We start from the raw sequence: 14,710 nt of genomic DNA, 5'->3' as shown, positions 1-14,710 counted from the left end.
ACCCTTTCCACTCACTATACCCCCATTCATCATTTCTCCCACCTGGGTCCACATTTCCATTATGGGTCCACATCAGTGTTGCACACATCGCGATAAAATCGCGATTAAATCGTAAAATCGCGATTTTTTTAAATTGCCGATTCAAAGCGCGATTTTTATCCAAAAAATCGCCGCTTTTTTTTTATAGCGATTTTTATCGAAAAAATCGCGATTTTTTCGCATTAAATCGCGAGGGGCGCGGGCAGCGGGGTTTTATATGGAAAAAACGAAATTTTTTTTATTCATTCAGCAGTCCGCCGCGGAGGAGAAGGAGAAGAAGTGAGGGAGAGGGTTGCCGTCCGTTGTGGGAGCGAATCGAAGCGATTTTAGGAGGAATCCAAGCCAAGATCGCCAATTTGTCCATAAACCAGGTATGTAGATTAATTTTTTTTTGTTTTGGTTCTATAAAAACTTTGTTTTTCATTGTTTTTAAAGAATTTTTGGAAATTTTTCATTGATTTGGGATGGGTTATTTGTTATGACTATGAGAACCAATTTTTGATTTTTATTTTCTCATTTTCTTTAAAGTTTAAACATTGTTTATTTTTTTTGATTTTTCATTGTTTTTTGGCATTTGGTTGGGTAACTTGGGTTTAGAAATTGGGATTTTGGAAATAATTAGCTTGTAATTTTGCAAATGCTAAATTGTAATTTGTATTTACTATTATCATTTATGTAATCCTAAATTCCTATTTCCTAATCCTTATTTTTCCATAGGTTTGCAAATTCAAAATTCAAAAACAAACATGCCAAGGAAATTGGATCCTTTCTGGGAATATGGTGACCCTAAAACTCCGAATGATAGACAAAACTTGTATTGCAAGTTGTGTGGAAAGGAAATATTCGGGGGGGTGTACAGGTTGAAGTTCCACCTTGCACAAATCCCTGGACGTGATGTGGTGCCCTGTCTAAAGACAAATGCTGAAATTATCCAAAAAGCCATGAGAGCATTGGGAGAATTAGAGCACACTAGAGACGCCAAAGAAGAACTCAAAAGGCAACTAAAAAGGTCAGCTGAAGGAAGTGGGCCAAGTGGCACAGGTTCTACTGCAGCGTCAGTCAATCCGGTAGCTGCATCATCATATTTTGTTCCTCGAACCACACCTGGTTCACAACCAACTATTGGTTCAATGCTAAAAAGAACTGAAAAAGAAAAAGCTGACAAGTTGATGACAAAATTTCTCCTCTGGAGTGATATTCCTTTCAGCATTATAAGGAATAATCCATTTTTCCAACCTACTCTTGATGCTGTTGCCAGTGTTGGCCCGGGGTACAAACTCCCTTCTCTTCATGATTTCAGAGGCCGGCTTCTTCAAGATGAAAAGCGTGACTGCACCCAAAGATTGGAGGATTTTAGGGCATCATGGGCACAAACAGGATGCACTGTTATGTCAGATGGTTGGACTGACCAAAAGGGGAGAACCCTTATAAACTTCTTGGTTAGTTGTCCCTTGGGGACTATGTTTATCAAATCTGTTGATGCAACTCATCAAATCAAAGATGCAAAAAATTTATGTGATTTGCTGGATGTGTTTATTTTGGAGGTGGGTGCAGAAAATGTTGTCCAAGTCATAACGGACAATGCTGCAAATTATGTTGCTGCTGGTAGAATGCTTATGGACAGGCATCCTACTTTATTTTGGACACCTTGTGCTGCCCATTGTATTGATTTGATGTTAGAGGACATTGGGAAAATTCCCTTTGTCAAAGAGGTTGTTGACTCATCAAAAAGCATCACAAAATTTATTTACAATCACACATCTGTGCTTAGCTTGATGAGAAAATGCACCAACAACAAAGAGTTGGTGCGCCCCGCCATTACACGGTTTGCGACGAGTTTCATATCTCTTCAATCCCTCTTGAATTCTATGTGGGATTTGAAGAGAATGTTTCTTTCAGAGGAGTGGCGTGCTTCGACAATGAGCCGCAAACCAGAAGGAGAGGCCGTCTGCAGACTAGTTTCATACCAGGAGGACTTCTGGGCGGGAGTGCAGGGGGTGTGCGCTGTTACAGAACCTTTGGTAAAGGTTCTTCGGTTGGTTGATGGTGAGAAGCCCGCAATGGGCTATTTGTATGAAGCCATGGATAGGGCCAAAGAAGCCATTCGGTCCTACTATGATGACAAGGGAGATGATGGGTTCCAAAGACAACTCCTTCTATGGAACGTCATTGATGAGCGATGGAACAACACACTCCATCGTCCCATTCATGCTGCTGGCCTTTTCCTGAACCCTGCATTTTCTTATGCATGTGGGTTTAATTTTGATGTTGAGGTCGTGGAAGGATTATTAACCTGTGTCCAGAAGATGGTGAGAACTTCAGAAGAACGTATGGAGGTCTCTAGACAAATTGAGCAATATAAGTTGTCAGCTGGCACATTTGGCTTTGAGATGGCTGTCATTGATAGGACGGTTAAAATGCCAGGTATTTTTTAGTTTGTAGTATGTACTTTGTAACTTTGTTTCAAATTTCATTGTTTCTTCAAATTCCATTTTTTTCTTATGTTTATTTAAAATTTTCTTTGTAATTTTGTTGTAGACGCATGGTGGAAGATGTATGGTGGCAGAGTACCCCTTTTGCAAAATCTTGCCGTGCGGATCCTCAGCCAAACATGCAGCTCCTCGGGATGTGAGCGCAATTGGAGTGTATTTGAAAAAATACACAACAAGAAGCGCAATAGGTTAACACTTAAACATTTAAAATATTGCAAATTTCCAAATAAATTTTTGAATTCATTAAAGTTTTAAACAATATTTTTTTTATAATATTAATTATTAATTTATTATTTCATGAACTTTGTACAGGTTGGAGTCCCATAGACTTAATGACATGGTCTATGTCTACTACAATCTTCGATTGTGGGTGAAACAACTAGAGAAGACACCTGATACGGAAGCCATCTCATTGGATGGGATTGACACCACTGCTGAATGGAGGGTTGAGACCGAGAGGCCTCTCATGGATCCCACTGAGGATTGGTTAGTGCAGGATGAGGGGGAGGAGGAGGGGGAGGAGGAGGAGGAGCAGGAGCAGGAGCAGGAGCAGGAGGAGGAGGAGTTGGAGGAGCAGGAGGAGGAGGTGACACCGCCTACCCGGGCTACCCGGGCTACCACTACCACCAGTAGAGGACGTGGTCTCCGTCCACCTCAGCCTCCTGTAGCTACTACTACTAGTTCTTCAGCTTCTAGAGCACGTCAGACTCCACTGCCATTTCCACCACCACAGGCACCAGCTTCTACATCTAGAGGGAAAGAGAAAGCTGTGCCATATTCTCGCAAGAGGGGCAGAGGAAATCAATAGGATTAGACTTTCATTTTATTGTATATGACATTATGACATGATGAGATACATTATCATATTTTTTGTTGATATTTTGAGGCTGAGTTGGACTTGGGACTCAGGAGTCAGGACTTACTATTCAGGACATGATTCAATGTTATGTGTGATTTTAGCGCTAGAAATGATATTGAACATCTTATATATTAGTTTTTTTATCATATTTATGTGTCAATGTATTTATTTTATGTTGTAGATGGTTTAGATATTAAAAAAATTGAAAAAAAATGAATATTTTTGTGCCAAACGATTTTTTCCCGCTTTTTTCCGATTTTTTCCCGATTTTAACGATTTTTTCCGCTTTTTTCCCGGCGCCGATTAAATCCCGATCGCGATGTGTGCAACATTGGTCCACATAGGGCTAGCCTTCCCATCCCCTTGCCCCCACCTTGGGTCAGGCCTAGAATGATGCCTCGGAGGTTGAAGCAACTAAAAAAGAAGAAAAAGCATAATTGGCCACATTTAACAAGAAATTGTACCACAAAATGCAAAAGATGGTTGGGACAAAAATAATTAGCACATGGGAAAAAGCCAATGCATGAGCTCTACCCCAATCCATGGCCATCACCCTAGTTCCATAGGCCCTAGATGAGCCTCCTTTATCATTCAGGAACCCATGATTGTCCCAACCCCCGGAGGGCAATGCACCGCCTTACCTAAAAAGGGGTAATCGCTGCTATATTATACACATCATGCTCTTGTCCTTTGAGCCTCGATCAGTTAATTAAAGAAAATTCATAAAGGCAAAAGGCATATAAAGAAGGGTGGAAAAATCAAGGTCAGGGCACCTCATGTACCACGACTACTCCCTCCTATACATTACATACCCAGGGTTGCCCCTCTCATTCCCTATCCCATGTCACCTATTTGTCACTTACCACCCCCATTAGAAGGATGTACCTTGGACACACTATCCCCTCTAAGGGTTGAAACCACCTAATAAGGTACTTGGCTAACCCCCTTTGGAGCTTGGAGACACTAGCACATTTCAAAGCCCACTATGGAAGGGCATGCCATTATGAAGTGCCCACTTTGTTATCCATGGTTTGTAAGCTCTTTTACCTGATTATTTTACTGACTGATTGTACTGGAAGCCTAGGGGATGCATTTGATCTTAGCAGGATTGCAAGTGGTTTCCATTTGGGTCTATCTTCCCTATATGGGATCCTGACCCCCGAGGTCCACATTGACACATGTAGGGTGTGCACAGAGAGCCATGGGCCTCCACAACAGCAAACAATACTCCACTGATCTTCATGGATGTCCAGAGACTACTCACGATCCACTTTCGAGACGATGGTGATAGGCTTGGTAGAGTATGCCCAGCAGGCCCCCACAGGAGCCCCACACTCTTGGAAGGTGTCCCAGCACCTATGTTGCACGAAACTTCTAAGAACATGGCGTTTTGGGATGTACCCATACCCGAAACTTCGAAACTCGACCGAAACTTGACTGAAACTCTACCATTATGTAATCATCTACGAGAGTTAATAAGTGTTGATAATATCGCCGAGATATCGGCGATATTCGGAAATATCGCGATATTTTCAGTGAGCCGATATATCGCCGACAAAATATCGCGATATTTTCAGCTTTTGAAAATATCGCGTGACAATCGAAAATATCGCCCGGTGACTGTAAAAAATTTCTGCACAGCGTATAAAAATCCGATTTTGGTTTTTTTTCATATCATTTTCATTTTTGATTGCTGGAGAAGGAAGGGGAGAGCTATGTGATTGCTGCCAAGGAGGGTTTGAGCGTTCTAGGCCCTAGTATTGATATGCTATTCATGGTAATGTTAAATTCTTAAAGTAAAAGTGACATTCTCCTTAATCTTCATTTTCATCCTTTTACTTAAATTTTTAACATTACCATGAAATGACTCAGGATGTTTGAGAGTGGTTCCGGCCTCATTGGATTTCATATGGAGAAAGTAGAATTTTAGATTTCATTCAAAATGCAGCAGACTTATCAGTTTTTTAGGATTTCAGGATTGGGAGATTGTAATGTTTCCAGGTGACACCACCTGCCCGGGCTACCCCTGCCACCAGTAGAGGACGTGGTCTACCTCCTATAGTTCCTACTTCTAGTTCTTCAGCTTCTAGAGCATAGCAAACTCCACTGCCAACTCCACCAGCACCAACATCTACATCTAGAGGGAAAGAGAAAGTTGTGGCATTTTCTCACAAGAGGGGCAGAGGAAATCAATAGGATTAGACTTTAGTTATTTTCTTATGTGCTTGTAAGTTGTACATGAACAATGAACATTGAATATTCAAGAATCAAGACCAAGCATATCACATTCTAATTTCTAAATAGTAAATTTTGATTCTATTTTTTTTTTTTTAAGTGAACTATGAACTTTGAGAAGTAATTATATTTTAATTTGATTAGATAAGCTGCAACCTGCAATTTAATATGGATAAAAAACTATATTTTGGTATATATATATATATATATAAAAAACGTGTCCCCCGTGTCTTGTTTCCAGGTCGTTGTGTTTCGTATTGAATACTCGTATTTATGTGTCCTCCGTGTCTCGTGTCCTCGTGTCATGTGACTTAGCTTAGACAATATTGATGTATTGTCTCCGTGGAGGGTGGAGTCTGAGGAGCCCCTCTTGGAGGAGTCACCTTCATGGTTAGAGCCAGTGGCAGATGATCCATTAGAGCAGGGGCAGCAAGAGGAGGACTCGGAGTCAAAGGAGCAGCAGCACTCAGAGGAGGAGCAGGAGGAGGAGGAGGAGGGCACTGCGGGAGCATCAGCATCAACACCATCTGCTATAGATATAGGAGAGCACAGCCCCATACCTAGCACTCATTATTTGACATTAGGTGCAGAGGCAGGGTCAGGGCCTCCTACTACTAGGGGCAGGCCTGGCAAACAGCCCATCATGTTTTCCCGTAAAAGGGGGAGAGGGCAGTGATTTCAGATAGATAGCTGCTAGTTTTATTTGTTGTGCTACATATAACTCATGATGATGAGATACTTTTATATATGTGATGTTATTTTGTATTGGTTCTCCACATTTGAGTCCTTGAATGGACAATTATCAGGGATCAGCAGGATTTGGTATCGCCTTTGATGTATCATTTCTATTTGACATCATATATATCAGTGTTTTCTTCATATTTATGTGCCAATGTGTTTATTTCATGTTGTTATTGCTTTATATGTTTAAAAATCTGAAAAAAAATGAATATATTATGCATTTTTTATGCTTGCTGATATTTGCCGATATTTTGCCGATATTTTCGCCGATATTGCCGATAAGATATTTTCTAGACCCTCGCCGATATTTTCCCGATACCGATATTATCAACACTGGTTAATATAGACTTGGTTTTCCTTCTAAATTATCATATATGGGTCTTATTCCCTTTCTTCTTACAAGAGAATGTGTTATTCACTTATTTATAAAAATATATATATATATATATATAAACATATATGATGTTTTAGTCGGCGTTTCGACCAACATTTCCATTTTTGGGAGGTGACGTTTCTAAACGTATCCGTTTCAGAAACTCTGAAACGTTTCAGCTCTCTGTGCAACTTAGCCCAGCACTTGTACGATGTCATCGCAGCATTCATTCCACCACTTGGACCATTGCAGAGGATCTACAGGCATCTTCGATCCATATGGAGACCCATGGGGTCATTGATGTGCCCTCAGACCCACTGAGAGCACCACAGGTCTACTACTTGGAGAAAAAGTAACCACCCCCTTGTCCATCATATTCTGAGGAAATTATTCCTCAATATGGCACTTCAAGATGTTATTGAGCCTTTGGAGGGCCCTACAACATGCATACATCATTATTTGGCCACTTGTGGGGCTTTTTTTTACATTATGAGCTAGTATGGTGGGCTTGTCACCATTAGGAGTTATTAATTGCACATTGTTTTATCTTTAGGTGCCCATAGGCTAATTCGAACCCATTATGAAGCTATATATTGACATTAGATACATTCATTTGGATCATCACTTGACTTGACATCTCTCTAAGCATAGAGAATTTTCACACTTTTTTCCTTGGTGGATATTTTTGGAGATGGATGAATTTTGATGTATGGATTTGGGTTATTTCTCTTGTCTTGGAGCTTTATTGAGCAAACGAAATGTTGGGTGGATATACTCTATAACGTTGTAAGTAAATTTTATTATTCTTGTTGTTGCATACTGCTAAAATTAGGGCTAGTTGCTACATTATCAAAATGTGGAATTGAGCATGTTTTAGCTAATTTAATGTATGGACCAATGCTATATGAAAGAAATGTCCTAGAGATTTATTTATCTCGAGAAGCTTGCATCATTTTCTTTGAAGTATAAATGCTTGAAGGTCACTTTTCTTGTCTTTCTCTCAACATTGGATGAAGTTCACTTTCTGGGCCTCCTTGATAAAGAAACCAAGTTCTTACTCATTATCATCCTTGACTCCATATCCCCAAGTGAATTAGGCACTGGTCCCTTAAAGGGGTGATCATTTTAACCTTAGTTTTACTATTTTTTTCCTTTTCCCCAATTCTAGCCCCATTAGGTCACCTAGGGCATCAATTTCCCGAGAATTGACCCAAGGAAAAACTTTGATCTCCTATAGGCTACTGCATTGGTGGGTCCCCTCCCTCTCTTCCAAATTTGAGGCAATTCTACCAATGGAATCTCCGGGAATCCCAAGCCCTAGCTCTAGGACCGAATTTTGCCTAGGCATCCCCAAGGTTAGACCTCAATAGGATCAATTCAACCTTTTGAAATAAATATTCTTGTTTGGTCCTTTCCCCTCACCTTGTCCAGGATAGGAACATCATTGGCTGTTACATTCCATCCCTGAACCTAAGTTGGGTCCATTTGACCCCGTGTGGTCCCACTTCTCAATAAAGACTATTTGTCAAGGACCATTTGGGAATCCAAGTTTCCAAAGATTATATGGATTGAGAAACTTCTTTATAAGCCTGTCTTTTCTCCTTCAACCCTCCAATCCTCAACCCTTACCCCTGGTGGACCAAGTCCCTTGCTTAAAGAGCAAGCAAGTTCCATCACTCATTCCATCCTTGGGAAAGGGTTTTCAAGGTCACTCCTCACCTCTCCTTTGACATCTACTTTACAAAGTGATCCCTACACTACTGGGATTCCTCCCATCGATGATAGTCCGTAAAGAGCAGGGAGACTTAGTTGTGGTGACAGTGGGCTAAGCCTCCATTGTTTCCCTTGACCTAGCAGTTGCCCTCTTAGGAACCTTCTGAGGTCCCTTGCTAGTTTGAGTGGTAACAGTGACCATGACCACCATCCTTTGAAATTCTACAATATAAGCCTCTGGACTACCTGTCTGCTTGAGTAGTGCCAACTCCCTAAAGTGAATATCCAGATCCTTCCTGTCAAAACGCTCAATAAGTCTCTGAGTGAACTTTGTGTATGAGGTGATGCTGCTATGCCCCAATGTCACCAACCCATGGTACCACCACTCATGGGCCTCGCCATCCAAGTGTAGTGTGGCTAGCTTAATAGCCTCCTCCTCGGTCATCTAATGTAATTGGAAATATGTATCCAGCTTTTGAACCCATGATCGAGCTGAACACTTGGTTGACCCATCAAAGTCGGGGATGGTCACCTTCCCTAAAGTTTTTTGTAGCTCCTGATTCTGCTTTGAAACCCTCTGAAATGGTTTGGGTTTGCTTTTCAATTGAAGGTGGCAGAAATCAATGAAGCTCATGGCAGACTGAAATTCCCGTCCCAATGCCCTGTACTCCTCCATGTACTCTGCATAGGGAATTCCATGACTAGACTGCTCAGGTATGTCCTCTGGTATCTCATGTATAAAATGAGGTATATTAGGTCCGAACATTTACTATCAGTGTGTGACTGGTTCTACACGAGTTGACTGCCCTCAACACTATTAGACCCTTCCCCATTCAATGGCTCCTTCCTAATGAGTTCTTGTGTTTGACATGTCTTTCATCAAGTCACCCATCTCTTTTTGGCCCTTGGCCAAGTCATTTATAGCCCTGAGCAAGTTGTTAAAGGCTTGTTCTTCCTTATCTCCCATATCTGACTCTTCAATCTCAGGTGTTTCCTCTATCTCCTTCCCCTTTTCAGGTGTCTCTTCACTCTTTGTATAAGGGATATCTTCTTCTGTAAGGGGAGTTGGTTCTTTGTAGGTATGTCTCCTTCTATAGGTTATCCCTCAGTAGGGATTTTCTTCAATCATATAACCACTGTTAGGCTGCTACTAAACTCTTAAGCTTTGGTTTTTAACAACCCACGGCTGAACCAAGACCAAGGCTCATATACCTTTGTAATATTCCGGTTCAGGAATGACTCCAAAATTATCAATGTCTCTGTCAAGTTTTATGAGACTCCCTCCTCAAAGTTATAAAAATCAGAGTTTAGACATACTGCTATAGATGAGTGTGTTTATTCAAATAACATTGCACATAGACATAATGGTTTCTCTTCAATACAAAAACATTGCAGTTTGTATATTAAGATGATTTGGAAGTGATTTGGAAGTGCACCCAAAAATATGAATGAATTAGAAACAGAAAGTATAAGCCCACAAACAATCTTTCATTCAAGTCAATTAAGCAGTGTACCACATCAGGAAGTTATGAATTTGTGGAACGGAAAATGACAGTGTTACAATGAGATAGATGAACCTGGTACTCGAATTAGTAAGATACCCTCCAACGCTTTGACCAAGTTCGAATATGGCTTCAACAACGCGTACAATGTGGCTATGTTCACTGTGTTGTAATGATTGTTCACTGGTACAGCCTTTAACTAACCCAGAACTCTCTTGTACACCACCAAAGGAAATGTATGAGACTCCAGACCGCGTAGAGATTGTTCTTGCTCGTTTTGACATCAATTCATCTAACAAATCTAAGTTTGCTTCCTCACTGGCCCACGTCCAAGTCACACGAGTTTGTTGAGGGTAGAATGTGGCCTTTCGTGGAGGAAATACACGCCCAACAGTTGACAATAGCCCACGGCCTAAGCTGATAGAGGGGAATACGACTCCCTTTAGGCTAGCACTCGATTTTTTTTTAGCATAAACTCAGCGCAACAATTTATATTTCACTCACTTATCAAGGGAGGCAACTCGACTCCTTTCTGCCTCTCAAGAAAAGCTCGACCCAATTAAGAGTTTGTCCAACAGAGAGAGGAATGTGGTTCTGACCATGAAATGTTACAAAAACTCGTCCAACAACTCCATAATACTCGTTCCCTTTAATTGTGTATGACTCAGTCACAACATCGACCTCAGTTCTGGTATTTGGGTTGTGCTTCTTCACTTGTCCCCTCAACCTGTCAAAATAAAATGAAGAGCACCAAATAAGATCTTAAAATCAACTGATAAAACATGGGTACCTTAGTATTTCGTGTAGAGCTAGTTCTCCATTGAAGCTCAGAGGTGAAATCAGAGTGATTTCATTCTGTAATGTCCCTTTCTAAATTATTTTGGAACAGGATTAATTTCTATATTTTGGGGCCGATTTTCGAGGTGATGGGGCCCATTCGATTTTTATTAGGAGATTTGTTGATTTTAGGTATGTTCTATGCTTAGAGCAATTTATTTCAATTTTCACAGTTAGCTCAACATCTTTTCCAGATTAGCAATCACATCAGCATTAAAGTAAATTGCAGATAGAACATAAACATAAATCGCAGAAGACAAGCCAAGACAAGAGGACACAAGATGTGGCGCTAGCCAAGGACAAACCCCAATGTGGGGAAACCCTTGATCAATTCTTCTTATATGTTCTTCAATAGTTCAGCAGAGAGAGAGAGAGATAGTACATTTACAACAGAAGTCAACACTTTGACTTATCTAGATAAGAGCATAGATCATCTCTAAGAAGATGATGCATGAGATCAGTTGAAGACATGCTGCTTCAACTAATTCTCCAAGGTCACTCCTTCACTTATCGTTGTGTTGCATTTTGTCATCATGATGCACCTCACCGCGCTGCACCATGCTGCACCCATCATCACTATGTTGCATCTCATCATGCTTCATTAATCATGACTGTACCCATCACTGTACTGCATTATGTGCCATTGCTACACCATGTTGCCGTACTGACCTATGCTCTGGCTGCACCTTGCTTGCTTGTTGTCCCTTGCTTGCTTGTTGTCCCTAGCATGCTTGTTGTCCTAATGTTAGTTAGCTGTCCCTTGCATGCTACTTGTAACATTGCATGCTTGGTGTATTTGCTGCTAAGTACCATACAACTCTCCCAATGTTAGTTAGTTGTCCCTTGCATGCTGCTCTCCTTCGGAGACAGATGCTCTGACAGTTCTGTCAATTTTCGTCAGTTCCAGCAGTTCCCGCTATTCCCAGCAGTTCCGGTAGTTCCAACAGTTCCGGCAATTCTGGCTATTCCCAGTGGTTCCGGCAATTCCCAGCGGTTTCGGCAGTTCCGGCAATTCCGGCTATTCCCGGTGGTTTCGGCAATTCCCAGCGGTTCCGGCAGTTCCGGCAATTCCGGCTTTTCCTAGCAGTTTCGGCAATTCCGGCAATTTCGGCAGTTCCGGCAGTTCCCGGCAATTTCGACAATTCCGACAGTTCCAGCAATTCTGGCAATTCTGGCTTTTCCTAGCAGTTTCAGCAGTTCCCTACAGTTCCGGCAATTCGAGCAATTCCCGGCAGTTCCGGCAATTCCCGGCAGTTCCAACAGTTCTGACAATTCCCGGCAGTTCTGGCTTTTCCCAGCAGTTCTAGCAGTTCCCGGCAATTCCAGCAGTCCCCGATAGTTCCGGCAATTCCGGCTGTTCTCGGCAGTTCCGACAATTCCAGCTTTTCCCAACAGTTCCGACATCTGCCCTCTGGATTAGGGCAACGTTATCCCTTAGGATATCTACTCCTACTAAAACCCAAAGACAAGTAAAGAGGAAGAGATCCCAAGTGTGTTGAAATGACTTGAAGGCCACCTCTATTTATACTTAAACGTTGAGCACAAGTGGGGTTTATTTGGTTGCTCGCCGACTTTGACGAATTGTCCCATAACACAAATAAATTCATATCTCCATGAATACTTATCGGAATTGGATGATCTTTAGATCAATCCTACACCTCTCGATAAGAGGGATCCAAGAAAAATATCAGCTTCCATTAATAAAATGACCCAAATGTAGTTTTTCCCTAGTTGTCAATTTTAAGAAGATTAGACTTGGGAGAAGTTATTTTGTTGTGGTTAAATTACACATGGGGGCCACCCACACTAGGGAAAGACGCACTTCCTAGTTCGGTTTGCATGAAGGTGGTTAAGTTTTGCATGTAGGTGGTTAAGTGAGGGCCCACGATGGAGGTAAAATTGGAGGGAAAAGTGCTCCACGAAATCTATATAAGGAAGGTAGCTCTCCTCATTTCATTCATCTTATTGGAGTATATTGATTTCTCTTTGGTTGCTCGAGTTGCTTAGCCAAGTCACTGGTTGTTTAGCACGAGTTCTTCAGGCGAAGAGCTCACCCTTTCTTTGGGGGACTTCGAGTGCCACCCTAGGAAGGTTTTCTTCATTTCTTCAGGAGGAGGATCACATTGTGATTCCCAGTAGTAGCATTCCCTTCCAGGTTGTGCGTATTACTAGGGGACGCAATGGAGAGGAGGTCGAGTTCATTGGTGGTGCTTAGCAGTGGAGATTTGACGTGAGATTTTCCAGAGAGGAGGCTAGGGAGGATTGTCAGCATCTAGGAGAGTTTGGGAGCTGATTGAGCTTCTGGCTTGGTAGTGTGACTTTCGCACTACCTGGGCTAGCGCAGAGGCAGTGTGTGGGAGCTCATTTGGTGGGTAGAGTATCAGTCCTTGAGGCTGAGCTTTGTCGTGGAGGTTAGAGGAGATATTTGGAGTGGTGTTTGCTTCCATTTCAGAGCTTGGAGGAGGACTTTGTGGTCATTCCTTGCAGACCGTATTTTTGGAGTTGATTGTAGGGCGTGGGCCATAGAAGAGGTCGAATTTGGGAGGTCAAAATCTGGGCAAACCATTTCTGGGTTTTCCCGGGTTTTTGAAAAGGATCCCAAATATAAAGTTTCAAAATTTTCTGAGCACCGGAAGTGGGGTTTTCAGCCATATCTTTGCAGTAGACAGTGCATAATTGTTAAGGATTGCATAGTGCCTTTGGGGGTCAATTTTGGGAGGTCAAAATCAGGCCAAACCATTTATGGGTTTTTGTGTGTTTTGACCAAAGAGTTTGTGGTTGAAGTTTCATCACTTTTTGAGCACCAGAGGCAGGGTTTCTTGCAGCTCCTATCTAGCGAGCAGTTGTAGTTACTGGGAGACAACGCAAAGCATTAGAGGAGCAGTTCTTTCCAACATTGAGATTATTGTTTGACACTTGAGTTCTGTCAAGCTTTCCCTTGAGGCAAACCCAGGTGCATTTTCCGCACTATTGTACTTGCTCCACTCCATTAATAAAATGGCTCAGTTGGTTCACATTTTTGTTGTGTATTGAGCATTTGTTGTTCGTTTAATTTTTGTGTATGAATGGCATTTACTTCTGTCTATCACTGTCTTTTCCAAATTTTCTGATTTGGGACATTACACATTCTCAAATCCAAACTAGGGTGTCTAGTTTCAACACCAAAGTTTGTTATGGCAGCTAGGGTTCCAAAACCCTAAGCTTCTCCTTCAAACTCTCTCCAAGAGCTCTTTCTCCGACTCACAAAATGGATGAAAGAGGAGAGTCTCCTCATTTTCCTTTTTTATGAGTTTAGGGTTACCTTTTCACCTTCTCTTTTTTATTAAATCGACTTTTATAAAGTCACTTTATCATATTTCACTTTATAAAGTTAAAATGACTTTTTACTTGCCTCAGAAATATCACCCTTTCTCCTTTTTGGACTTTATAATGTTTTTCTTAGGCAATTTTAGTCCCCTTCATTGAATATTTGCCCTCTTTAGCCTATGGGAACCACTTTAGGCTAGCGGACTCCGCCATAAGCTTCCAAAGTGGTCAGGAACATTACAACCTCAAAGCAAGGAAAACCGTCTAACATTCCCTAGCATTCTAACTACTACTAATAAATAACCAAGAGCATTAACAATGATCATAAACAAGTAGGGAGCAAAAGGGAAGCACTAAAAGATAGATTTCTGGAGATGGTTTTGCATAGATAGGGTTCTATTCACACAACCTCTAGCTGAAGCCTATGTGGAAAATGTTGCTCGAGCCCCTTATAACCAAACACCCATATCCTAACCAATCAAGCATATCTAAAATGAAATTCCATTAAATCTTATCAAGTGCCTTATCAACATCTATCATCAAAAAGCGGCTTTTGACTAGGTTCAGGAGCCAACCAATATTCTCTCAAGTCATGATGAGATTGCCAAAAAAA

At 41.4% G+C, this 14,710-nt stretch overlaps 2 protein-coding genes across 4 annotated transcripts in view; one reads left to right on the top strand and one right to left on the bottom strand.

The window, feature by feature from the left end:
• The window catches only part of LOC149261419 (peroxisomal acyl-coenzyme A oxidase 1-like), a 250,103-nt gene that overhangs the window by 107,102 nt on the left and 128,291 nt on the right, over positions 1–14,710 (bottom strand). The window lies entirely within an intron of this gene.
• On the top strand, positions 607–3,430 carry LOC149261421 (uncharacterized). Its single transcript, XM_089381777.1, has 2 exons — positions 607–2,719; positions 2,844–3,430. Exon 1 carries the CDS (start codon positions 786–788, stop codon positions 2,472–2,474), a length of 1,689 nt encoding a protein of 562 aa, XP_089237903.1. The 5' UTR covers positions 607–785; the 3' UTR covers positions 2,475–2,719; positions 2,844–3,430.

The sequence above is a fragment of the Pinus tabuliformis genome, chromosome 6 (assembly GCF_031772625.1).
Source record: "Pinus tabuliformis cultivar Carrire ecotype Pingquan chromosome 6, CPIR1, whole genome shotgun sequence".
NCBI lineage: Eukaryota > Viridiplantae > Streptophyta > Pinopsida > Pinales > Pinaceae > Pinus > Pinus tabuliformis.
Note: the sequence above shows the minus strand (reverse complement) of the source record. Positions and strands in the feature narration are given on the sequence as shown.

Coding starts and splice junctions, on each gene's coding strand:
- LOC149261421 (XM_089381777.1), top strand. CDS start 786: ATGCCAAGGAAATTGGATCCTTTCTGGGAATATGGTGACCCTAAAACT.